Consider the following 27885-nt stretch of genomic DNA (forward strand, 5'->3'; position numbering starts at 1 on the left):
TGCGATAGGGTATGTCAGGGTATTCAGCTTTGATTTCTGACAAAAATTCATGGAACTGACAATGATTAAGTCCATGACAGCAAATGAAGGTCACTGTTGAAACCCCTGGTTCATTAACACAAGATAGATTGAAGTATTTCCCAGAATATCTATTGAAGAATACTACAACGAATAACCGTAAGTTTTAAATACCTTACATTGTCACAATCTTTGTAAATTTCTCCAATTAATAAGCCACCTTCTGCTCCACACATATTTTTTTCCACTATCAGTAACACATCGTAGCAGATTCCACTTCGGGTTGTAGTGAATTAGTGTTTTCTCAATTTCTTTGAAAATACCTGTAATTGTTCTGTGCAGACTTTGCCAGTTCTTTGGTCACGTAGCACTTGGTATTGACTCCTTGAATAAACGGCAGCTGAGCAGTTTCAGACATCAGTTAGTACATCAAGAGCCAAGGAAAAGCACTCACTTGTTTGCCTTGTATTTCAGTTGACTATTGATGTTGTTCCCCTTGTCCGCAACTCATTGAACAACTGTTCTCTCCAAAAGACTAATAATCTTAAATTTTTATTTTATCTGGACATGTTTCTTCAGCTGCTGCAGTTGAGCACAATTTAATTAACTCAGTGTCAGTAGATGACTTTCCTTGCTTGGCTAACAACTGAGCCACCTAGAAACTTATTTTGGTTGTGGCCTTATTTTCATTTTTATGAAGAAATTTTGTGATGAGATGTTACGCTTTTAAGTTTTCTAACTTTTTTGACTGTTGCTTTCCTGTGAGTTGGGAATATTGTGATGAGTGCTTTATAGTCTGGTAATACCAATGTATATTGTGTTCTTTTAGCACAACTATAATGTCATTGCATAATAAACACAATACTTTGCCATCTAATTTGATGACAAAGTAATCTATATTCCATTATGCCTTACAAGGAGGATATTCAAAGTTCACTTGTCTCTTCTTTTCTTATTTTGACACCATGGGTGTGCACAGGTAAAATAAAAGTTGTGGTACAGCAATGCCTATGGTGGTTGAAATGCCATTAGTTATAATTGTGTCACTGCAATTTGTAGTGCACTGAGCAACAGTGTAAAGCTGTGAGAGCGCCTCGCATAGTCTCTGTTGCTCATCTCTGCCATTGTAGCACAAAACAACCATAAATGATAACTGAATGAATGAGTGTGACCATATTCTAATTAAATTTTATTTATGGGCACTGGATTTCATATAACTTTTATATATCACAAAATATTAATCTTCAGATTTTTTCAACCATTTAAAAAATGTAAAAACCATTCTTAGCTTGTGGGCTGTACAAAAACATGCAGGGGCTCAGATTTGGCCCATAGGTCGTAGTTTGCTGATACCTGAGGTATTACATCACTGCAAGGAACATTTTCTTTTTTTTCCATTGTTATTAAGGAGCTCATTTCATTTATGCACAAAACTAAATGCTGGATTTTTTTGTTTTTTTATAGATTTTATTTTTTTCCTTTTTCTCCCGAAAGCCCTCCGGTACATAGTTTTATATTTTTGGTTGTGGGTCCTTCTAGTTGGTGGCATGTGGGATGCCGCCTCAGCATGGCTTGATGAATGGTGCTATGTCTGCCCAGGATCCAAACCGGCGAAACCCTGGGGCTGCCGAAGCAGAGCACGCAAACTTAGCCACTCGGCCCCTGGGCCGTCCCCTGTTTTTTTAATATTAAGCCCAAATTTGTCTCCTTGTCACTTTCATTCTTTAATCATATTTCATTTTTTATTATATAAGTAATATATATTTGAAGCTATTTAGGAAATGGAAAAAGAAAGTAAGAAGAAAATCTTATAATCCAGTAATTGAAATTAATAAATGTTAACATTTTTTCCAGACGTTTTTATAGGTACATATAAATTTGAATTTATGGTTTATAAAAGTGAGGTCATATGTATGATTTTTTCTTTTTTAAGATTTTATTTTTCCTTTTTCTCCCAAAGCCCCCCGGTACATAGTTCTGTATTTTTAGTTGTGGGTCCTTCTAGTTGTGGCATGTGGGATGCTGCCTCAGCATGGCTTGATGAGCAATGCCATGTCTGTGCCCAGGATTAGAACTGGCGAAACCCTGGGCCGCTGAAGCAGAGTGTGTGAACTTAACCGCTCGGCCACAGGGCCGACCCCTATATGATGTTTTATAAGACTTTAAAAATTGACAATATATGTGAACATCTGTCCATGTCAATAAATAAATATCTGTAGTCTCCTACTGTAGGACATTTAGGATATTCAGTATTTGCTGGTAAAAGGTAATCATCAGCCTTCTTTGGAGTGGGCACATGACAGTCCTTCAGTTAGCCTCCAAATTTCTTAAAACTTTTCCTTCCCACTTTCCTTTACTTTTCCAGAACCTTCCCCTGACTAGTAATGGCCTGATAGGTCTAGAAAGACACTTTTTAAATACGACTTTGTGCAATGATGAAAATGTTCTGTATCTGCTCTAATATTGCAGTCACAAGTCACATATGACAATTGAATGCTTGAAATGTGACTAGTGTGACTGAGGAACTGAAGTTTTAATTTTATTTAAACTTAAAAAGCAACATGTGGCTAGTGCCTACAGTATTAGACACACAGATCTAGAACTCAGTTTTTTATCTTCCCCTCTAAGCCAGCCGCTATTTTTACAGTAATTTGTTAATGATACCACTTGCTAGCCATGCTTGAGACATAGGAGTCATCCTTGAGCTCTTATCTTTGCTTCTTGCCCTCTTACTTTGTCAGCTGTTAACCAACTGTCCCAATTTTGTGATGATTTTCCTACAGGCCCTGCCCCAAATTATAGTAAATGTCTCCTGATTTTTCTCCTTCATTTTATGTCTTCTCCATCATACATTTTGCATACTGCAAGCAGATTGAGCTTCCTAACATTGCCTCTTGCGTGGAGAACCCACAGCTGCTCCCTTTTCCCTAGGGCTACTCTATAAAACTTCCCTTGGTTTCCGTGGTCTGGTCCCATTACCTATTGTGTCTTATGTCTGTTATTGGCTTGTACTTTAAGCAAGCCATGTTTATTTGTATCTGTGTTTTTTCACTCAAGCTGAGGTGCTCTAGAATGGTAAATTCCCATGATAGTGATTACTGATGCTTACCCATGTCTCATTCTTTTTCTCTCCTTCCTGGCCCATGGGAAAATTGCATTTAGGCAGGGCCATGTGACTAGTCCCAGCCAATGAAATATGAATGGATGTGATTTGTGTCACTTCTAGACTGTGGCATTTAAGAGCCAGTATGCCTTTCCCCATTTTTCCCCTTGCCTTATAGTATGTATGTAGGGGTAGAGGGGAACCATATGTTCCTAATGGCCTAGTTAAAATAGGGCAGAACCACTATCAGGCAGGGTTGCTAAGTGACTGTATGAAGCAGTTGGCTTGCTTTCCATTTCCCCCGGTGACATATGTAACATGAGGGAGATATGGATCTTTGAGTTAAGTTGCTGAAATTTTGGCTTTATTTATTTTTGCAGCATAGACTAGCATGTCCTAATTAACATAGCTCCCAAATAGACATATGAAGGTGACCAGCTGTCTGGTTTGCCAAGGATTAAGTAAAACTGGGAAAATCCGGGGCAAACTGGGACAAGTTGGTCACCATATAATACATACACACTTCTCTATCTATCCAAAAATTCTACTTATTTATGTTGTTTCTCAGCTGTAACAGACTTCATGCTCCACAAAAACCAGGCCTTTTCAACCCCTCTGATTTAGTAAATTTGTAAGGACCTTAAGGGATTATGTAAGCCTGTATTGATAATTTTTTTTCCTGCTTGAGCATAGAATTTTTTCCACCTGAAATTGTAGATTCTGAGAAGTTTACCTGCTCTAGCATTTTTGTTTTGCTTTGTTTTTGAAATTTGTTTGTCCTTATATTGTTTTCTTGTAAGCCCAAGTACAAAATATTTACACATAAATACAAACGTGTAGGCTAACTTTTTAGAGGGAAAAATTAGGTTCTTGTTGCTGTCTTTGCTGCTTTACTATCCTATTGGTTATCTAATTTGTTGCCTTACTATCCTATTTCTTGAGATGTGATGTAGAACTCACTTATGCCATGCTGTTATAAATAGGATGTGCTGTAGCAGTCATTGGGTAATGTAGGTAGAGTTTGGTTTCAAGTTCATGAAGCAAGAAGTATGAGAAAAAGAGACTAAAGGAGGTGACCCTTTCATGACTCAAGATTTCTGTCACATTAAATGTCTTTCATTTTTTCCTGAGGCATGCTCAGTACAGAATTTTCCATAAATCGTTAACTACACTTCCAGAACTAGTCAACTCTTCCAATTCTTCCAGACTTCCAGATTTGTGCTGAATATAGTCAACACTGTTCAGGATTATATAGTCTGTCTAGTAGAAGTCCTGACTTGCATATTTGATGCCACATAATAACTTTTGTTATACTCAACTTTTCATTTATTAATATAGAGCACTTTGATGCTGTAGTAATTAATATGGATTTGACAATAAGACATTTCTTTCTTAGGAAAGAGAGCAAATTCATGTCTGTTAATTAGTAATGTAACTATCAAAGAGTAACCCCTCATTTTCCCCTCCTCCCTCCAGCTCCAGGCAACCGCTATTCCACTTTCTGTCTCTATGAATTTTACTATTCTAGGCATCTCATTTGAGTGAAATTATACAATATTTGTCCTTTTGTATCTGCTTTATTTCGCTTAGCATAATGTCTTTAAGGTTTATTCGTGTTGTAGCATGTATCAGAATTTCATTTCTTTTTAAAGCTGAATAATATTCCATTGTATGCCTATAGCACATTTTATTTATCTCTTCATCTATTGATAGACATTTGGGTAATTTCTACCTTTTGGCTATTGTGAATAATGCTACTATAAACATTGGTGTACAAATATTTGTTTGAGTCTCTGCTTTCAGTTCTTTTGGGTATATACCCTGGTGTAGAATTCCTGGATCACATGGTAATTCTGTTTAATTTTTTGAGGAAGTGCCATACTTTTTTTCACAGGAGCTGCACCATTTGACATTCCCATCAGCAATGTGTGGGGAATACAGAGGGGTTCTGGTTTCTCCATATCCTCACTAACACTTGTTTTTTGTTTTTTTTAATAATAGCCATCCTAATGGGTGTGGTGTGCAATGGTATCTCGTTGTGGTGGCTCATTTTATTGCTGAAGAATATTCCATTGTATGAGTACCATAGTTTGTTTATCTATTTACCTATTGGAGAACATCTTGGTTGCTTCCAAGTTTGGGCAATTATGAATAAAGCTGTTGTAAACTTTCATGTGCAGGTTTTTGTGTAGATGTAAGTTTTCAGCTCATTTGGTAAATGCCAAGGAGGGTGATTGCTAGATCATGTGGTAAGAGTATGTTTAGTATAATAAGAAACTGCCAAGCTGTCTTCCAAAGTGGCTGTACCATTTTGCATTCCCACCAGCAATGTATGAGGAGGGTTCCAATTTCTCCACATCCGTGTCAAACTTGCTATTATCATATATGTTTTTTTTTTTTAAGGAAGATTTGCCCTGAGCTAACATCTGCTGCCAATCCTCCTCTTTTTGCTGAGGAAGACTGGCCCTGAGCTAACATCTGTGCCCATCTTCCTCTACTTTATATGTGGGACACCTGCCACAGCATGGCTTGGCAAGTGGTGCGTAGGTCTGCACCTGAGATCTGAACTGGCAAACCCTGGGCTGCCGAAGCAGAATGTGTGAATTTAACCACTGCTCCACTGGGCTGGCCCCACTAATACCCATAGTTTTGATTATAGCTATCCTAATGGGTGTGTAGTAGTATCTCATTGTGGTTTTAATTTGCATTTTCCTAATGGCTAATGATGTTGAACATCTTTTCATGTGCTTCTTGGCTGTTTGTATATCTTTGGAGAAATATCTTCATATCTTTTGTCCGTTTTTAATTGTGCTATTTGTCTTTCTATTGTTGAGTTGTAAGAATTCTTTATATATTTATATATTCTGGATACCATACCCATATCAGATATAATCATGTGCTGCATAATGACATTTCAGTCTGCAACAGATTGCATATATGTTGGTGGTCCCATAAGATTAGTACTAGATAGCCTAGGTGTGAGGTAGGCTATACCCATCTAGGTTTGTATAAATACTGTAGGGGAGGAAGACATTTTCCTCTACTCTTGTAGGTTCTTCTGACTGGTCCAAGAACTAAATTGACATGAGACAGATTAACAGGAGAAAAACAAACAAAAGTTTAATAGCATGTATACATGGGAGAAACCCAGGAAAACCAAGTAACTTACCAAAATGACTGAAGTCCTCTGCTTAAATACCACCCTCAGCTAAAGACAAGAGAGGATGTTGGGGATGGGGAGAGTCAGGGACTTCAAAGGGAAGGAAAGCAATTCACAGGTAAGTCAAAAGGAGCAAATGTTTAGAAAACAAGTGTTTGGCCAGACAGAAACAGAAGAACACAGAAGGGAGCCCAACAAGCAAGCTTTTCTAGGTTCCTCCCTCCCTACCACCTAGTTCATGTGATGTTAAGGTGATAGCTCACTTCCTGAAACAGGTCTTTTTTTATTGGAATTCTTTAGGAGGAGGTTAAGGGGGAGGTAACAAGAAAACTTTCTGAGTCTTTTGTTTCTTAAAAATAATCAGCCTAAAATAATCCTCATGTTAAAGAGACACATTTTGGGGTGGCAAATTTTGTTACCCTTCCATATACTGTCTGATGTTTGCACAGCAATGAAATTGCCTCATTACGCATTGCGTCATTACACATTTCTCAGAACATATCCCCATCATTGAGTAACACATGACCATATATGATTTCCAGATATTTTCTTCCATTCTCTGGTTTGTCTTTTCACTGTATTGGTAGTATCCTTTGACATACAGAAGTTTTTAATTTTTATGAAGTCCGGTTTATCTGTTTTCTCTGATTTCATGTGTTCTTGGTGTCATGTCTAAGTAACCATGGCTAAGTAACCTAATCTAGGGTCATGCACATTTTCACCTATGTTTCCTTCTAAGAGTTTTATAGTTTTAGGTGTTAAATTTAGGCCTTTGATCCATTTTGAATTAATTTTTGTGTATGGTGTGAAGTAGGGGTCCAGATTCGTTCTTTTGCATGGGAATATCCAGTTGTCCCAGCACCATTTGTTGAAAAGGCTGTTCTTTTCCCCATTGAATAGCCTTGGTACCCTTCTCAAAAGTCACTTGAGGGCCAGCCCGGTGGCGCAGTGGTTAAGTGTCCATGTTCCACTTTGGCGGCCTGGGGTTCCCTGGTTCAGATCCCAGGTGCAGACATGGCACTGCTCAGCACACCATGCTGTGGTAGGCGTCTCACATGTAGAGTGGAGGAAGATGGGCATGGATGTTGGCTCAGGGCTGGTCTTCCTCAGCAAGAAGAGGAGGATTGGCAGCAGATGTTAGCTCAGGGCTAATCTCCCTCAAAATAAATTAATTAATAAAATAAATTAAAAAAACAAAAAAACCCCACATATTTAAAGTAATTTTTTTTTAAAAAAAAGTCAGTTGACCTTAAATATATGCGTTGATTTGTGGCCTCTCAATTAGATTCTGTTGGTCTATATGTCTGTTCTTATACTGTTACCACATTATCTTGATTACTGTAGCTTTGTAGTAAATTTTGAAATTGTGAATTGTGAATCCTCCAACCTTCTTCTTCTTTTTCAAAATTGCTTTGACTGTTTTGTCTCTCTTGCAATTCTATATCAATTTTAGGATTGTCTTGTCCATTCCTGGAAAAAGGGCAGTTGGAATTTTGGTAGGGATTGTGTTGAGTCTGTAGATCAATTTGGGGAGTATTGCCATCTCAAATCAACTTTTCAAGACAGGTTCTTATAACCCATGTGGGGAAGGCAAAAATTTCCCCCCTTCTCTTCTTGTTTGTTATAGCTGGTGAAATAATTAAAATGCCATAAGGCAGGTTAACAGGAGAAAATCATATTTAATTTCTGTGCAAGGGGAATTCACATAAGCGTGAAAAATTCCAGAGTCAGGCAAAATGAGGTATATATGTCATTCTGGACTAAGGAGAAGGGGTCAAGGGTCTGGGCCTTAAAAGGGAAAGGAGGCAGTTTACAGGAAGATGAAAAGACCTAATGTTTGGCACAGAAATATTTGTTGGGCCATCAGAGATATTGGGACACAGAGAAGACTTTGATCAAACGAGCCTTGCTAGGTTCCTTCCTGTGTACCTCACCTAGTACATATTATACTTTGTAGAGTATCTGTATATCTATACTATATAGCTGTTTCCTGAAACAGGCTTTCTATCTTAAATTCTTTTTTTTTTTTTTTTGAAGGGAAGCTGAGTTTTATTTAGAAAATTAACAGCAATTGAAAAATAATGTTAAAATGTTTTAAGAACAGTTTCAAAATAATTAGCAATTTGTCATTTCATGAGTCTAGACATTCTAAATAAATTTGTTTTAAATTGTTATGATTATCTTTAAAAAACAAAATATGTTGAAATAGTTGTCACAAGGCATTAGTTATATGTAGGAATTATAAGATAAAATATAAAATTAACAAGAACATGCAATTTTTAAAATTATCTTTTCAACTAGAAACTAAGTCTTTAGAGAATTTAGTTTTCATCTATCTATCGCCGTCATTGTTATATAGTCCTTATAATGAATTGAATTCAATTCTGGATCACTTGCAGCAGGCAACATTTCTTCTGTTTTCTCTGAGAAAAAGGCTCACCTTCTTCAGTCATATACTTGCTCAGTTCTTCCTTAGAAAGAAACCCACATTTTGCTGGCTTCAAGACCTCAAAAGATCGAAGAAGGATATCCTCTGGAATTGGTCTCTGTCTTCTTTCTAGCAGTACTTCAGTCATCACTGGAAGAAATTTTTTGAATCAAACGTATCCAGTGGGTTCTTCTTCCTCTCCCTCTGCAATCAGATCCTGCAGCTCTCCTTGACTAGAGTAGCATCCTAATGAACTGAAGATTTTTCTGATCTTCTCCATTCCACCTCCTCTGAGGGGGGCTCCAGTCTCTCGGCCCTCTGTCATATGGCTGCGTGGATCTCTCAGACGTCTTCTGTGTTGTGTTTGGATGTCCTCTATTGGAGTATGGATGTCTTTTTCATTGTATGGTGGAGTGGAGAGATTACCAGGAATGCTCACTCGTCGTGATGCTGATGTCACTCACTTGCCCAAGACTTACTTCTATCTTAAATTCTTTTAGGCAGTTGGTGGGACGGTCAAAGTTTCTTCGTGAGTCTTTTGTTTCTTAAAAATAATCAGCCCAAGATAATCCTCAAGACAAACACATTTTGGAGTGGCAAATTCTTCTCCCTTATACTCCATCCCAAATTATGATTCACAATTCATTATTTCTGGAGATGTGTACTGTTTCATTTTCTCAGTCTTTCTATAAGGAACAGGAGATGTTTGACCCCGACCACTATGAAACCAGACTTTGAGTGGGTGCATGGTGGATTTTCTCTGTGTTCTTCTCCTTCAAATTTGTCCTCCCTCAAATCTGTCGCCCAGTCTGCAGGATACCTGGGGGGTGTGGTAGCACTGGAACCTGAAAACTGCTATTGTGATTGGCTATTTTGGAATTTTTTTTTTTTTTTAAATCTGGTTTCTTACTTACTGGTCCAGTATGGTATCATTTGATGTAGTTGTTTTTTGCTACTGGATGAATAATTGAACCATGTTATCTATATGTTCAGTAGATGTTTTAAATTTGATTATAATTATTTGGGTTTTCTAGAGCAGTATTTGCCAAGATTAATTGCCTGAATGCTTTTAAAACAAAGATCATGGAGCCCTACCCTAGACCTGCTGAACCAGATGCTTCATGCTGGAGCCTGGGAATCTGTATTTTTAATATATTCTCTTAGTAATTTTAATGTGCCTCCGGTTTGGGAAACCATAGATTTAGAAAGTATTTTACTCTGGAATGTCTAGCCCTTGCAACTGTTCTAAACTTATTGATCTGATATTCACTTTGAAAGCCCTGAGTGTATTTCAGGACTGGAATGTAATGATTGCTGACTCACCTGACTTCATTTGACACTGAAGTGGGTGGGGTTTAGTGTGCTAAAGTCTGTTTATCGCTGAAATATTTTTCTTTGGGTTTATAGCGCAAGATTTATGCTGCATTAGTGCTACTGTGTAGCTCTGTGCTTTTGAAAGTCTGGGCGGTGTTGATTAAATGAAAATCACTGAATCTGGCTTTGTCATTGGTTAGCTAAATAAATAGCCTTTTGTGTCCTGACAGCAGTAGACTTTTTCTGGTTTAGGTTTTCCACATGGCTGATTATCAAGTATGACAACTTGTCATCTGTAATCAGCATCACATTAGTCTCAGGAGAATAGGCACTCCTTTAATCAGCTGCTTTTCTTTAAATCTGGTGGGGTGAGGCATATGGTAACCAAGACATTATTGTCATTTACTTTGTGGCTTTCTGGTGGTGTGATTGGGTGTGTGGGTATGTGTATGTTTTAGGTGTGTAGATTTTCCAAAAGGCAGCAGATGGCAGATAGAACATTCATGTATTCCTTATTTTTCACTGTACATCAAAAATTATAATCGTATATTTTAGAAGTCAGTAATAATTTTGCTTACCAGAAGACCTACTTTCTAGTTTTGTTTGTGTATGATATATTTGAGCCTGGGCTAGTCATTTAAATTCTTTGAGTCCCATATTCTTCATATAATAAGGAGGAAGAACAACTTTTACTTTATAGACCCTTTCAAATCTAAAATTCAGTTGGTTCAGAGAATGGTTAAACTCTCATAAGCATGGAGACAACAGTTGAGGTCTTATTCTTTCCATTCTTCATCCTCCATATTCTCCATCACAATTCCATCACCATAAATAAATGGTCTAGTTACTGTCCTATGTCTGTGTTTGGTCTGTACTCTGTTCTCTTATACAAAATGAATTCTCATTTTCTTTATTTCGTTTAACTTTTATCGTTTGAGCTAGCCTCAAAATATACTACTGATAACATTGGTTTTTTTATAGTCTTTTCTTTTTTTCTGCTTTTTCTCCCCAAATCCCCACAGTACATAGTTGCATATTTTTTAGTTGTGGGTTCTTCTAGTTGTGGCATGTGGGACGCTGCCTCAGCATGGCCTGATGAGCAGTGCCATGTCCACGCCCAGGATCTGAACCGGCGAAACCCTGGGCCGCTGAAGTGGAGTGTGCGAACTTAATCCCTTGGCCACGGAGCTGGCCCCAACATTGATTTTTTTTATTCCTCTGAATTTATATAACTTTCATTTCATTGTCTTTTTTCTTAAGCGTCCTCTCTCCCCAGCAAGGTTGTCATCTATACATTATAATCCTTTGAGTCTTCATCACAGTGACAGTGATAGCTATCACTATCAAGTGTTTGAGTACTTTTTTAGTTCTCGCTTGACACAAGTCTACTTGACACAAGTCTAGGACAAAGGAACTATCTCAAATAGTTTGTAATTTGGTCAGAATAATGATAATAAACTATAAAATCATTGAACACTTTAAGGTAGTAAATATTTAAATGTTAAATGATGTGGCACAGGCTAAATGATATAAATGTTCAAATGTCAGTGATTTAGAAGTAGTCAGTGAAGATCTTGTGGAGCAGCAGAGGGACTTAAACTGATTCTTGCAAAGTGGGCAGAGTTTGAATAATCAGGAAAAGAAAGGACAGTCCAGGTTAGGTAAAACTGTAGCATGATATGTCTTTTTCGTTAGTGAAGAAATTGGCAGTGAGTTCATACTGAGTAGGAACAGAAATGAATTTTTTAAGTTATTTAAATTCATATAATTTATTGTGGCTTATAATACATGATGAAAACATATAAATAAACAAATAAAAGCATTCTAATAAATAAAACCAGAATAGGGAAACTGTACACTTCTATAGTGGGAATAATAGATCACAGATATGTAGTCTGTAAAGTCTCATACAGTAATATTGATCAGTGAATTTGGTTCTGAGGCAAAGCCAAAAAAAAAAAATGGAGGTATACTTAGTAACAGGATTATTTTTCCATAACTAAAAGCTATACTATTTTCTTCTAAGTGGAACATTATTCTTTAAAAATATTTTATTTCACTTAGAGCATTATTACATAGGGTACAGAGTAATGTAGTAGAAAATATTGTCAATATCAAATACAGTATTAGGTTTCAAAACATTGTCTCGTAATGTGATTCTGGATAAAAGCTAGGGAAATGACACCAAAGTGCAACTCAGTTAAAACAAATAGTTGACACTGTCTGGGTACCTAGATTATATGTGTGTACTTTTCTGATGATCCAGTTTAATATGAGGATAAAATCTAGACTGCAGAAGAATGGAAGGACTACCTGTCACATCAGGAAACCTTATAAAAAATTAAATCCAACAGGTTGTATTTGGCAAGAATCTGAAATGTTTAGGTGCTCTGTGTTTATGATTAAGGGCAGGTCAAGAGCAAACTAGCAGATGTTAAGTTCAAAATGTTTCTGTGGAACTTTTTAAAAGGCTAATAACCAAGACATTTTTCAGCATGGTTGTTACCCTACCTCTGTCATAGAAGTATCTTTGAAGGAGTATCAGTAGGTAAAAGAAGGACTTCTCTTAAAAGCACTTTCATTTACTGTAGCTCATGACAATGATTGATCAGACTTCTTACATTGTTGAATATGGCAGAGATTATTTTAGCCTGCAAAAGTTTGAAGGCAAATCTCTTATAGGCAAGTCACACCTTGAAATGTAGAAAATCATGGAACATCTGGTATTCAAGAATGTTTTCGGGGCTGGCCCTGTGGCCGAGTGGTTAAGTTTGCGTGCTCCGCTGCAGGCAGCCCAGTGTTTTGTTGGTTCGAATCCTGGGCGTGGACATGGCACTGCTCATCAAACCTCGCTGAGGCAGCATCCCACATACCACAACTAGAAGGACCCACAACGAAGAATATACAACTATGTACTGGGGGAACTTGGGGAGAAAAAGGAAAAAAAATCTTTAAAAAAAAAAAAAAAAGAATGTTAGCTTCTTAGTAAAACTTCTCAGATGAGTTTATTGTGAAATGTACCCTAAATTGAAAAAATTTAATTTTCCTTTTGAATGTTTGAATATAAACTAATTAAATTCAGTTGGACATCTATTCAGGGAAAAAAGGTTTTAGTTTTAGATCAGTTGATCTAAATTGCTCATTTTCTCTTACAGCAAATGAAGAGCAAGAGTAATTCCCTGTCAAGATTTCTCCTAGTTCCTGTTATAACAGCCCTATATTATATCATTTGGCATTATTTAAACTATCAGAAGGTTGTTTCTGCTGATTTAAACTCTTACAGTACTGAAAGCGGATTCTGTATAAGTGTCATTGATTAGAAATTTATGATGAACTGTTTTTGTTCACAGAGACAAGGCTTGGGGAAAGATCACTGTTAAATAGTAACAGACTTTAGAGAATCAAAAAGGCTTGATGAGGGGCTGGCCTAGTAACCTAGTTGTTAAGTTCAGTGCACTCTGCTTTAGCGACGGGTTGAGTTCTCGGGTGTGGACCTACACCATTTGTCAGTGGCCATGCTGTGGTGGTGACCCACATACAAAATAGAGGAAGACTGGCACAGATGTTAGCTGAGGGCAAATCTTCCCCAAGTAAAAAGAGAGGAAGATTGGTAACAGGTGTTAGCTCAGGGCGAATCTTTCTCACCACACACACACAAAAGGCTTGGTGAGTGGGAACTACTATCTATTGAGCATTTTTGATGTGATGAAACTTGATTTATTTCTCTGATTACCCTTGACAACACCCCTTTGTGTTTGTTATGATTTTCCCATTTTACATAAGAGGAGAGGCTCAAGAAGATTATTGTTCTTGTCCAAGGTCACATGTAATGATGAGCTGGAATACTTGACTCCAAAGTTTATCTTCTACTTCTGCTGAGCTGCCTTCCAGGAAGCTGGGAGAGAGATAATTTCACTGAAAGACCTTAAATTAATTTCCCAGTCTTTATTTGCCTTGTTTTAATAAGTCACAATATTATATCATTATTGTTATAATTATAAACAATACTTGAGATTTATTGAAAATTTATCTGTTAGCAAAATAAGCCAGTCCCCGAAAGACAAGTAGTGTACGATTCCATTTATATAAAGTACTTAGAATGGTCAAAATCATAGTGACAGAAAATAGAATGGTGATTTCTAGGGGCTGGGGGAATGAGGGAATGGGGAGTTATTGTTTAATGGTTTAGAGTTTTAGTTTTACTAAATGAAAAGAGTTTTGGAGATGGATGGTGGTGATAGTAGCACAGCATTATGAATGTGTTTAGTACTACTGACTATATATTTAAAAATGGTTAAGATGGTAAATTTTGTTATTTTTACCACAATAAAAAAAATTGGGGGAAAAAAGCCTGTCTGTAAAAAGATAGACTTTTATGCTTTGTGAGAATTTTCAAAGATTACCTTCTTCCTAGGATACATTGTCTTCAAATTTTGCATAATAGATTGTGTGTGTTTCATGGAATGTTTTTAGGTTTTTATGTAGTTTCATCTAAGATATTTATTTAGGCATAAATAAATGAAATGTCATTAAGCAAAATATATATTAACCATTACCTAGAGGGGATCCTTTGTGTTGCACTTCAACTAGAAATATGTAAGGAATTTTATATTTTCCACAAAAATTGTTTTTTTTTTACTATTTTCTTTTTTAAAGATTTTATTTTTCCTTTTTGTCCCCAAAGCCCCCCGCTACATAGTTGTATATTTTTAGTTGTGGGTCCTTCTAGTTGTGGCATGTGGGATGCCGCCTCAGCATGGCTTGATGAATGGTGCTATGTCTGCCCAGGATCCGAACTGGCGAAACCCTGCATTGCCGAAGCAGAGCGCGTGAACTTAACCAGTTGGCCACGGGGCTGGCCCCTTCCCCAAAAATTCTTTTAAGGGTGTGATTTTTATTTTGGTTAGTCTCAGCTCAAAAGGCAAGTGTTTTATGTGGCCTAAAGGAAAATCATTTTTGTCAACTTTAAAACTTGAAACCTAATCAGAGAATCTGTGAGATATAGAAATATCTTAACTTTTTGTTTTTCAGAGGTACTTCAAAGGCCCATGGATGCTATAATAATCAGATTTCTTGGCCTAAACTAATAAGCTCATCTTTGAATTCAGAGTTTTTTGCTTGCAAAAATGAAAACATATTAACAGCTCATCTCTTTCTTTATAAAACTTGTCAGTGGTTGAGAATAGTGATATGACCCACTGAAAAAGTACTAGAAACGTGTCTATAAATTTTTCTCAATGGGAGGGGCGAGAGGTGTCATATTTGGATTCAGTGTTTTAGGTGAAATGATGAAGCTCTGCTCTAAATATCTGAGGCAGGAGAAATTAGTAAATTATCAAGTATCTGGTCTAATTTTCTCCTTTAGACTCTTCCCCTTTGTTTTCCACTCTGTCCTATAGACCAGGAGCTTCCTCCTCCTTTTACTGCATAAGGATAGCTTACGCCCAGTACTCTTGGTATATTCATAAGCTGGAGGATATAAATCTTTTGGTGATAACAGACATTCTCTTGGGCTGCCGTTTGCATAAAGATGTGAAGATAAGGGACTGTGAGTGTCAATGTCAGAAGACATTATCACTGATCTAGATGACCTTTCAGGTTTCCTTTTCTATTACATCAAAAATGTTTCTAAGATATTTCCTTCCTAGCTGCCCAACCAGAAGATGAGTAGGACATAGCCTGGATGAATCGTTTTGTATTTAGACCAACCTGAGTTCCAATCATATATACCAGTCCTCTATGGGAGTAGTATAACCTACCCAAGCCTTAGCTTCCTTATCTTTAAATATCTCCTAGCCCCACTAGCCTGGATAATGAGTTTTGATTTTGTATTTTCTAACTTAAAAGTTAAAATACTACCCATATTCTAATGGCTTCTCTCTCTCTCTTTCAATGGTAATCTTTTTTGTTGGTTTCAGGAGTTCAACAAGATGTAACTTCACAAACTCTGGATCAAGAAGTTTTATTAAAAGTTAAAGCTGAAATTGAAGAAGAGCTAAAATCCCTGGACAAAGAAATTTCTGAAGGTCGGTTTATCTTTATCTTCCTAGGAAACTAGTAGATTCTGTTTCGTGTGTTTGCCATTGATGTAGTTTGATTTTTTGCAGTAGAGTGTTCTCAACATTACACAACTTCATTGGTATAGGATTATAGGATGAAAATAGAAGATATCCTTTTTCTTTCCTGGGGGGTATACTTATAAAAGTTTCCCAACTATACCCAACAGTTTAGATGTAGCCTTTTCTGGTGTTAAGTAATAGACTAAACAGTCATGGTAAGATACTTTCCATTCAATGTGGTTTGATTTATATTTGGTATCTTTGTAATTAATAATAACATTAAAGGGAAAAATGTAAGTAAGCTGCTTCCATTTTTGCATGCATATATGCTATACATGGTTGTAATCGTAATGTACCTGTAGTTTTATAGCCACATATTTTGTACTTAACATTACATCATAAACTTTTAAAATAGTTATTCTACTTAAATACATGAAATTCTGTATTGAATGAATATTTACTCAATCATTCCCTTATTATTGAGAGGAGCATTTGAATTATTTCTTATTTTGCCTTACATAAGTAACATTGCATTGAATCTCTTGCCCAGTGATTTTCTTTTACAGCTTTATTCAGATATATTTCACATACCGTAAAATTTACTCATGTAAGGTGTACAGTTCATTGGTTTTTAGTATATTCACAGAATTGTACAACCGTCACCAAATCTAAGTTTAGAATACTTTTTCCGTCTCAAGAAGAAACACTGCACGTTAGCAGTCGTTTACCATTTCTACTCCCACCACCCCTTGCCCCTGTCCCCACCCATGGCAACCATTAATGTGCTTTCTGTCTCAATGCATTTATTATGGATATAAACATAAATGGTGGTGGTCTTTTGGGACTTCTTTCTCTTAGCATAGTGTTTTCAAGGGTCATCTGTAGTGTGTTTCAGTACTTCATTCCATTCTACAGTGGAATAATACTCCATTCTGTGGATAATACCACATTATGTTTATCCATTCATTAGTTGATGAACATTAGGTTGTTCTTTTTGGCTATTATGTATAATGATGCTATGAATATTCTTGTAAAAGTTTCTATGTGAATGTATATTTCACAATAATTTTTAAGAAGAAAAATTGTAAATCATGTTTATAAATTAGTTCCCTGTTTGTAGAGAATGAGTATGAAAAGAAATATACAAATAATCCAGAAACCTAATTTTAATCTTCTCTTTTATTTGCCTTTATCAACATTTTTAACTGACTAAAGTTCCAATTCTATTTTAAGCTTTCTTCCATTTTAAAAAAAAATTCATACTGGTTTATAACATTGTGTAATTTCAGGTGTACGTTATTATCAGTTTCCTTATGGACTGCATCATGCTCACCACCAATAGTCTAATTTTTATCCATCACCATATTTTTGTGCCCCTTTACCCCTTTCGCCCATCCCCACCCCCTTTCCCTCTGGTAACCACTAATCTGTTCTCTTTATCCATGTATTTATTTTTCTTCCACATATGAGTGAAATCATGTGGTGTTTGTCTTTCTCTGTCTGGCCTATGTCACTTAACATCATCATACCCTCTAGGTCCATTTATGTTGTTGCAAATGAGATGATTTTGTCTTTTTTTGTGGCTGAGTTACAGTATTCCATTGTATATATATGCCTCATCTTCTTTATCCATTCATCAGTCGATGGGCACTTGGGTTTCTTCCACATCTTTGCTATTGTGAATAATGCTACAGTGAACATAGGGGTACGTAAATCTCTTTGAATTGTGGATTTCAAGCTCTTTGGATAAATATCCCACCAGCAGTGGATGAGGGTTCCCTTGTCTCCACATTCTCACCAGCTGTTCTTATTTTTTGTCTTGGTAATTATAGCCATTCTAACAGGTGTAAGTTGATAGCTCATTGAAGTTTTGATTTGCATTTCCCTAATGATTGGTGATGTTGAACATCTTTTGATGTGCCTATGTATCTTCTTTGGAGAAATTTCTCTTCATATATTTTGGAGATTAACCTCTTGTCAGATACATGATTTGCAAATATTTTCTCCCAGTTGGTGGGTTGTCTTTTAGTTTTGTTCATTTTTTCCTTTGTCTTGTAGAAGCTCTTTAGTCTGCTGTAGTCTCCATTTGTTTATTTTTTCTTTTGTTTCCCTTGCCCAAGTAGACATGGTTTCTGAAAATAGACTGCTAAGACTAATGTCAGAGAGTGTACTGGCTATATTTTCTTCTGGGAGTTTTATGGTTTCAGGTCTTACATTCAAGTCTTTAATCCATTTTTAGTTAATTTTTGTGTACAGTGTAAGATAATGCTCTCCTTTCATTCTTTTGCATGTGGCTGTCCAGTTTTCCCAACACTATTTATTTATTTATTTATTTATCTGAGGAGGACCAGCCCTGAGCTAACATTTGCTGGCAGTCCTCCTCTTTCACTGAGGAAGACTGGCTCTGAGCTAACATCCGTGCCCATCTTCCTCTACTTTATACGTGGGATGCCTACCACAGCATGGCTTGCCAAGCGGTGCCATGTCTGTACCCGGGATCCGAACCTGCCAACCTTGGGCCGCCGTAGCAGAATGTGCGCACTTAACTGCTACACCACCTGGCTGGCCCCAACACCTTTTCTTGACACTTTCCTTTCTCCGTTTTATGTTCTTGGCTCCTTTGTTGAAGATTAGCTGTCCATAGATGTATGGTTTTGTTTCTAGGCTTTCAATTCTCTTCTATTGATCCGTGTGTCTGTTTTTGTGCCAGTACCGTGCTGTTTTGATTACTGTAGCTTTGTAGTCTATTTTGAAGTCAGAGATTGTGATGCCTCCAGCTTTGTTCTTTTTTCTCAGGATTGCTTTAGCTATGTGGGGTCTTTTGTTGCCCCATATGAATTTTAGGATTCTTTGTTCTATTTCCATGAAGAATGTAATTGGGATTCTGATTGGGATTGCACTGAATCTATAAATTGCTTTCAGTAATATGGACATTTTAACTATGTTTATTCTTCCAATCCATGAACATGGGATATCTTTCCATTTCTGTATATCTTCAATTTCTTTCAATAATGTCTTTGTTTTCAGTATAGGTCTGTCCCTTCTTTGGTCAAACTTATTCCTAGATATTTTATTCTTTGTGTTGCGATTGTAAATGGGATTGTATTCTTGATTTCTCTTTCTGGTAGTTTGTTATTAGTATATAGAAATGTAACCGATTTTTGTAAGTTGATTTTGTACCCAGCAACTTTGCTAAAGTTGTTGGTTATTTCTAATAGTTTTCTGATGGATTCTTTAGAGTTTTCTATATATAGAATCACATCATCTGCAAATAGCAATTGTTTCATTTCTTCCTTTCTTTTTCTTACCTAATTGCTCTGGCCAAAAGCTCTAGTACTATGTTGAATAAGAGTGGTGAGAGTGGGCACCCTTGTCTCATTCCCGTTCTTAGAGGGATGGCTTTTAGTTTTTTACTGTTATGTATGATGTTGGCTGTAAGTTTGTTATATATGGCCTTTATTATGTTGAGGTACTTTCCTTCTATACCCATTTTACTGAGAGTTTTTATCATAAATGGATGTTGGATCTTGTCAGATGCTTTCTCTGCATCTATTGAGATGATCACGTGATTTTTAGTCGTCATTTTGTTAATGTGGTATATCACATTGTTTGATTTGTAGATGTTGAACCCTCCCTGAGTCCCTGGTATAAATCCCACGTGATCATGGTATGTGATCCTTTTAATGTACTGCTGTATTCATTTTGCCAATATTTTCTTGAGGATCTTTGCATCTATGTTCATCCAGAGATATTGGCCTGTAATTTTCCTTCTTCTTGCTGTCCTTGCCTGCTTTTGGTATCAGGATAATATTGGCCTCATAGAATGAGTTGGGAAGTGTTCCATTTTCTTCAGTTTTTTTGGTCTAGTTTAAGAAGGGTTGCTATTAAATCTTCTTTGAATGTTTGGTAGACTTCTCCAGAAAAGCCATCTGGTCCTGGACTTTTGGGAGGTTTTTGATTGTCCTTTCAATCTCTTTACTAGTGATTGGTCTATTCAGATTCTCTATTTCTTCTTTATTCAGTTTTGGGAGGTTATATGGGTCTAAGAGTTTATCCATTTCCTTTAGGTTATCCAATTTGTGGGCTATAGTTTTTCATAGTGTTCTCTTATAATCCTTTGTATTTCTGTGGTATCTATGGTAATTTCTCCTCTTTAATTTCTAATTTTATTTATTTGAGGCTTCTCTCTTTTTTTCTTAGTGAGTCTGGCTAAGGGTTTGCCAATTTTGTTTATCTCTTCCAAGAACCAGCTCTTGGTTTCATTGATCCTTTCTACTGTTTTTTAGTCTCTGTTTCATTTACTTCTGCTCTGATTTTTATTATTTTCCTCTTCTGCTGACTTTGGGTTTTGTTTGTTCTTCTTTTTCCAATTCTGTTAGGTATAGTTTAAAATTACTTATTTGAGATTTTTCTTGTTTGTTGAGGTGGGCCTGTATTGCTGTGAATTCCCCTCTTAAAACCGCTTTTGCTGCATCCCATAAGAGTTGGTATGATATATTTTTATTTTCATGTCTCCAGGTATTTTGTCATTTCCCATTTGATTTCTTCATTGATCCAGTTGTTGTTTAGTAGCATCTTGTTTAGTCTCAACGTGTTTATGACTTTCCCAGCTTTGTTCTTGTAGCTGATTTCTAGTTTCATAGCTTTGTGGTCGGGAAAGCCGCTTGATGTGATTGTAATCTTCTTAAATTTATTGAGGCTTGCCTTGTTTCCCAACATATGATCTATCTTTGAGAATGTTCCATGTGCACTTGAGAAGAATGTATATTCTGCTGGTTTTGAATGTAATGTTCTATATATCTCTCTTAAGCCCATCTGGTCTAGGTTTTCATTTAAGGCCACTTTTTCCTTGTTGACTTTCTGTCTGGATGATCTATCCATTAATGTAAGTGAGGTGTTGAGATCTCCTACTATTATTGTGTTGCTGTTAAGTTCTCCCTTTAGGTGTGTTAATAGTTGCTTTATATACTTTGGTGCTCCTGTGTTAGGTGCATATATATTCATAAGTGTTATATTCTCTTGGTCAAATGCCCTTTTCTCATTATATACTGCCCTTCCTTGTTTCTCATTGCCTTTTTTATTTTGAAGTCTGCTTTGTCTGATATAAGTATGGCGACATCTGCTTTCTTTTTGCTTGCCGTTAGCTTGGAGTATTGTCTTCCATCCCTTCACTCTGAGCCTATGTTTATCTTTAGAGCTGAGATGTGTTTCCTGGAGGCAGCATATTGTTGGGTCTCATTTTTTAATCTATGCTGCCACTCTGTGTCTTTTGATTGGAGAATTCAGTTCATTTAAATTTAGAGTGATTATTGATATATGAGGGGTTCATACTGTCATTTTTTTCTCTTGTTTTCCGATTGTTCTGTATTTCCCTTGTTTGTCTTCCCTTGTATTTCTTTTTTCCTTTTTTCTTCTTTGCTGAGGAAGGTTTACCCTGAGCTAACATTCATTGCCAATCTTCCTCGTTTTTTTTGGTTGAGGAACAGTCACCCTGAACTAACATCTGTGCCAATCTTCCTCTATTTTTTTGTATGTGGGACACCTTCACAGGGTGGTTGGTGAGTAGAGTAAGTCTGCACCCAGGATCCAAACTTGCGAACCTAGTTCACCAAAGCAGAGCACGTGTAACTTGAACCACTCACCTACAGGGCCAGGCCCTGTTCCCTTGTATTTCTCACCGCCATTTCAGTTTGGTTGTTTTCTGTGACGGTTTTCTCATTTTCTCTTAATTTATGTTTTGTGTCTCTGCTCTGATTTTTTGTTTAGTGGTTACCATGAGATTTGTATAAAAGATTTTGTAGATGAGATAGTCCATTTTATGATAGCCTCTGATCTCCATTAGCCTAAGCAGGTTCCATCCCTTACGTCTTCCCCTTCTAAGTTATTTTTGTCACAAATTACTATTTTATGTTATGAGTTTGTGATTAAAATGAAGTGTTTATAATTATATTTGATGCTTTCCTTCCCTTTATCTTTTATGTTGTAATTCAGTATTTGCTTAATCACCTCTTCTGATAGCTGCAATTTTCTGATTTTGTCTGTTTATCTCTTTGCTCAAGGCTTTGTAAACCTTTGCCTTTTTGTTTCAGGTATGAGGGCATCCTTGATCATTTCTTGTAAAGGTCTAGTGGTGATGAACTCCCTCAGCTTTTGTTTATCTGGGAAACCTTTTTTTCTTCCATCATATCTGAAAGATAGTTTCACTGGATTGAGTATTCTTGGCTGAATGTTTTTGTCTTGCAGTATCTTGAATACATCATACCACTCTTTCCTAGCCTGTAAGGTTTCTGCTGAAAGCCTGATAGGGGTTCCTTTGTCCATTATCCTCTTCTGCCTTGCTGCCCTTAATATTTTTTCTTTGTCAGTTACTTTTCCCAGTTTTGCTATTATATGCCTTGGAGGTCTTTTTGCATTATGTAATTAGGAGTTCTTTTGGCTTCATATACTTGTAAGTCCAGTCCCTTCCCCAGATTTGGGAAGTTCTCAGGTATTATTTCTTTGAACAAGCTCTCTGCTCTTTTCTCCTCCTCTCCCTCTGGAATTGAGTTGGATATTTCTCAGAGTGTCTTCATTCTTTTTAAGTCTTAGTTCTCTCTCTTCCTCCACCTGGAGCATTTCTGTATTTCTGTCCTCTAAATTACTAATTCTGTCCTCCATAACGTGAGCTTTGTATTTTGAGGTTTCTAGATTGTTTTTTATCTCATTCATTGCGTTCTTTATCTCCAGGATTTCTGTTTGGCTTTTGTTTTTAGAGTTTTAATCTCTTTGGTGGAGAATTCCTTCTGCTCATTAATTTTATTCCTGAGTTCCTTGAATTGTTTCTGAGTTTTCTTGTAACTCTTTGAGTTTTTTTATGAGAACTATTTTGAATTCTCTCTCATTTATTTGTAAATTTCTGTGATTCTAGGATTGGTTTCTGGAGACTTATCATTTTCCTTCTCCTCTGGAGTGTTAATGTAGTTCTTCATGGTGTCTGATGAAGCAATCCTTTGCTGGCATGTAGTGATAGTTTTGGGTCACAGATTCCACCTGCCACCTCTACGGGGGGTAGGAGCTGTGTTTTATGAACCTGCCTTGGCTGCTGGAAGTGCTCATAGGGCTCGTCTCCATTTCCCTGCCAAAGCCACTTGGTGGGTCACACATGCATGTGTAGCTGCTCTGGTACAAAACCACTGCCTTGGCTGGGGAGTGGCCAACTGGTGCACTAGGTGGGAAGGAAGGGGCATTTTTATTCACACACATGGGTCTGCTCTGAGCTCATGGGTCATTTGCCTGGGCCTCTGTGCTTGGTGGGGACACCTGCACGGTAGGTGAGCTGTGCCACTCGATGTGAAGCATTCCCGAAGGCTGGACAGCACTGTGAAAGTGAAAGTATTCAAGCACGGGTCTGCCTGCTCCTTCTCCTCCTCTTATAGTTGCGCATCAGCTGCTGCATGAGAACCTGCGACCTGGATCACTGCTGCTGGGGTGCGAAAGGGGATCCATTCACCTCCTTCTGTTGCTTCCCAGGGATCCAGTAGCTTCACCTTCAGATGTATGGCTGGGTGGCTCTCTCAGACATCCTCTTGTGCTTTGTAGGGGATCGTGTGTTGGTTAATGAATGTCTGTTTGGTTCTAACTTAGAGAGAAGAGACTAAGGGAACAACTCACTTCCCCATGATGCTGACGTCACTCCAAGCCTTTGTCCTTTTCTGATAAAAATACTTATACGTAGTAAAATGGGCAAAAGACAGAAAGGAAAAAAGAGTAACAAAGGCTTACCTGTTCTCACTTATTGCACCCCATATTATCCAAGACTGATCATTAAAATGGACAGCAAAATATGTGTGAACTTTGCAGCCATATGCATCTTTCTTGGAGGCGAGCACTTCACAGAGAAATACGTACTTAACTCTGTAGTAAAATTTGCAGCCTTCTAGAAACCAGCCTTAGATTAATACGGTAAATACTTTATGGAGTTTATTGATAACTTTTAGGAGTGGATATAAGCCACTTGCTCTGCTGGGAGTCTATGCCCCCCATCCCATTTGTAGTCTGGAACAACAATGATTCTACCTTTTCTTTCTGCACTTACAGAATGGCTAAGTCTATATAACTTGGAGTAAGAAAGCAGGTGAGATGCTGCTAGTGTGAGCTGAGGAGAGGTGGCTGTGACTACTTCTTCCATGTGCAACTTGTATAACCTTCATAGTTTTAAAATTTATTCATGTGCAAGAATATTGAGTTTAATAATTCATTTTGAAAAAGGGAGTAAAAGTAATCTGCTCATCCTCCAAGTTGGAATAAACTGATTAGAATCTGGTTTAAGAAGTGCCATATTTATAGAAGTAAAAGATTATTAAGAGAAGGATGAGAGTTAGGAGTTGTCTCTCCTTTATCATTTTTATACTAAATTGGTCTCTGGTAATACACTAAATTGGTTTGTGTATTTTAACACATCAGTTTAGTATTTTTCTTCTCTTGAAACTAAGATTTTTCTGTAAAAATCTTTCTTTAAAAAAAATCTCGAAGCTTAGGACCTATCAAATTTTGTGTTCCAGGGAAGATTAATATCCCGTAATGACTCTCTGACCTTTTTAAGTGACTTATAACTATTAGCTTGTTCCCAATAGTAAGTGCCTTAATCCTCCAAGCTTTTATAGTACAACTTTTGATATTGTTTATTAAATTAGGTTTTTCTTTTGCCCTGTCTTCAGCCTTTACCAGCACAGGCTTTGACCGTCATACTTCTCCTGTGTTCAGCCCTGCTAACCCAGAAAGCTCAGTAGAAGACTGCTTGGCTCATCTTGGAGAGAAAGTGTCACAGGAACTGAAAGAACCTCTCCAGAAGGCGTTACAGATGCTCCTCAGCCAGTGAGTTACCATTGCTGAGTGGGAACATGGTTCTGTCAGTAGTCTCTGGATCCCTTATGCAGCGCTGGGTTCATTAAGGCTATGTTTAGGTGAATGGTGTCACTTCTTTTCTCACTTTCCTTCATTTTTTCTTTTGCTTTTACAAGCATCTCTGTTTGTGTTTTGAGTGACAACTTTTGCATCAAGTTGTGGTTTAACTGTTCCAACATGAATTTGATCATTTGTATTTACTTGTTGAGCTGTCAGGTTTCAACAGATGCTTTCACAGAATTGTAAATATAAGCTGTTTCACTTGTCCTGACCACTTTTTAGTGCCATTCTCTCTAGTAGCCAACATAAATATAATGGATAGGGTTTTATGCATTGCAGTGTGGGATTAACATTTTATCAGTATTTTAGGTATCCCAGATGTTGTTAAACTTTGAGGTCACACATCTGTCCATGGAACTACTGCCACATTTTTATAGGGGAAACTTCTCTCCTAGCTATGGTTCTGACTGGTGAAGGTAAAGGCAAGAAGCTCATAGTGAAAGTGTATTAAAATAGAATCAAGTCATTTATTGTAACTCTTAAAAATTCATTTCCCCTATGCTTTGCTGAGAGTCATTAAGGAATTTGTTTGAATTACAAAGATATTTGGTTTAATGAAGATTGACAACTATCTAAAACAGGGTGAAGACTGTTCCTTCGCTAAAAGGCCAAAATTCAGATGCCAAATTGCTGTCGTAGTAAGGTAATTCCTTACTTTCACGTAAGCAAAGTTTATACTTTACCATTTGTTAAAGGAAGCAATTTGGGTTTAAGGAGAATTCACTTTGTTTCTGCATATTCTGGTGACATAAACAAATGTTATAAATCCAAATTATACATAGGAAACAGTAAAATGAAAATTGTATTTGGATTTTCTTAACTTTATATATGGAAAAATTTAAAGATAAATGTGAAGACATTTGGGTGTCAAGAAATAAAACTTAAATAAGAAATCTGGATATACAGCTGTGGCTTTCAGCATTAGGAGCCATGAGGAGGGGAGGGGAAGGGTGAGTGGGTGGGGCTTGTTAGGCCCTCTCCACTCTTCTTAAACTGGAACAGCTGTACTTTCATATATTTTATATATTGAGGTTTCAAAACCTGCTGTTTTGCCAAAACAAACAAACAAAAAAACTTGTAAAAGCTTTTGGAACTGAGAGGAAAATGACTGAGGAGGCAAAAAAATCTGTTTCTAATTTTGGTACAAACTATTTGTAGCTTTGAACCAACCGTTTCACTCTTTTTGTGTTTGTGTGACGAAGATTGGCCCTGAGCTAACATCTGTGCCAATCTCCCTCTATTTTACATGGAATGCCGCCACAGCATGGCTCAATGAGCAATGTGTAGGTCCACATCCAGGATCCAAACCTGCGAATCCTGGGTCACCGAAGCAGAGCATGCAAACTTAACCACTACACCACTGGGCTAGCCCCTACCATTTCACTCTTTATCTCAGTTTCTCTATTTCTTAATTTTAACTGTACTGAGATATTATAAGCTCTCTGAAGAACAGTGTTATATAATATGTTAAAAAAAGGAAAAGTATTATTTTTGGAGTCCTTTTCATAATCTGCAGGAAAAATTGGTATCTTCTCACTGCAAAATAACTTATATTTTTAAAAATATTGTCTTAGGGGGCCAGCCCCATGGCCGAGTGGTTAAGTTTGTGCGCTCCACTTTAGCAGCCCAGGGTTTTGCTGGTTCGGGTCCTTGGCGCGGATATGGCACCGCTCATCAAGCCATGCTGAGGCAGCATCCCACATGCCACAACTAGAAGGACCCACAACTAAAATACACAACTAGGTACCGGGGGGCTTTGTGGAGAAAAAGGAAAATAAAATCTTAAAACAACAAAAAAAACTGTCTTGGATGAATACTTGTTTTGGTTTTTTCCCCAAGCCTGAATACTGATATAATTATTTTTTAGATTGGTACTTCTGGTTGTATATCAAAGTCAGGCCTCTTTATGAATAATTCTTTTTCAGACATCTACTTTTGAAAGTTGTTAAGCTCTGTTACTAATACTTTGAAAATAAAAAAGCGTTGTACAGGTTGATGGCAGTATCTTTTAAGGTAGAAAATATCACCTGCTCCTCCCAACAGTTTTGTTAAAGTGGGCAATTAATGCTGAACTCATCTATATAACTGAGCACAGGCAGTTTCAAAGGCTCCCCCCACCTGCCTCCTGCTGCTTCTTGTTTGCTGTGTTCAAATAGCTCATTAGATAGAGCTAATTTTTCAGCTACTTACTTTTCTATGTATTAGATTTCCTTTAAATGTTTTAATATGCTGGATCTTTTATGTCCATATATGTGTGTACATATAATGTTTCAAATCATATTTCATTCTGAAGGATGCTAAATACTTTAGCCTGATAGACAAACTACCATTAAGGACTACTGTGACCCACAGCAACATCAAACAGTTCAGGAAAGGAAGTGAAGGGACTGATAGACGCAATAAAGCTTCAGGGAGAATATAGGTAGGTAGACTGTATAGTATCTGCTGAAGTTCGAGTTTTACAACTACCTGGTATTTAACCCAAGTCTTCTAAAAAATTCTAAGCTTACTTTAATAGGAATATATCAGGAAGGTAGTACATCACATTTAATGAAAAAGGTTATCCCTGCGATCTTCTTTCAGCAAAGCTGAAGTGCTGATTTTATGTTGACTTGTAGAAAAGAATGATAGCTGTGTCATCAGAACTGTTTTCTGAAATACCTAGACCAGCACTGTGCAATAGATATAATGCAGGTCACATATGTGTAATTTATTTTCTATCAGCCACATAAAATTAAATTAAGATTTTTAATAATATGTTATTTTACTCAATATATTAAAATTATTATAGTTTTAACATGTACTCAATATAAAATATTATTAATGAGATATTTTACATTCTTCTTTTCTTACTAAGTCT

General features: G+C 36.9%; 1 protein-coding gene across 1 annotated transcript in view; it reads left to right on the plus strand.

Moving 5' to 3' along the window:
- BCL2L13 (BCL2 like 13) overlaps positions 1 to 27885 on the plus strand; it is a 90160-nt gene that overhangs the window by 16526 nt on the left and 45749 nt on the right. The window contains 2 exon segments of the mRNA XM_046668293.1: positions 15942 to 16049; positions 24779 to 24935. Coding sequence (XP_046524249.1) covers positions 15942 to 16049; positions 24779 to 24935 — 265 coding nt within the window.

Source organism: Equus quagga, chromosome 1 (assembly GCF_021613505.1).
Source record: "Equus quagga isolate Etosha38 chromosome 1, UCLA_HA_Equagga_1.0, whole genome shotgun sequence".
In the NCBI taxonomy this organism is placed as follows: Eukaryota; Metazoa; Chordata; class Mammalia; order Perissodactyla; family Equidae; genus Equus; species Equus quagga.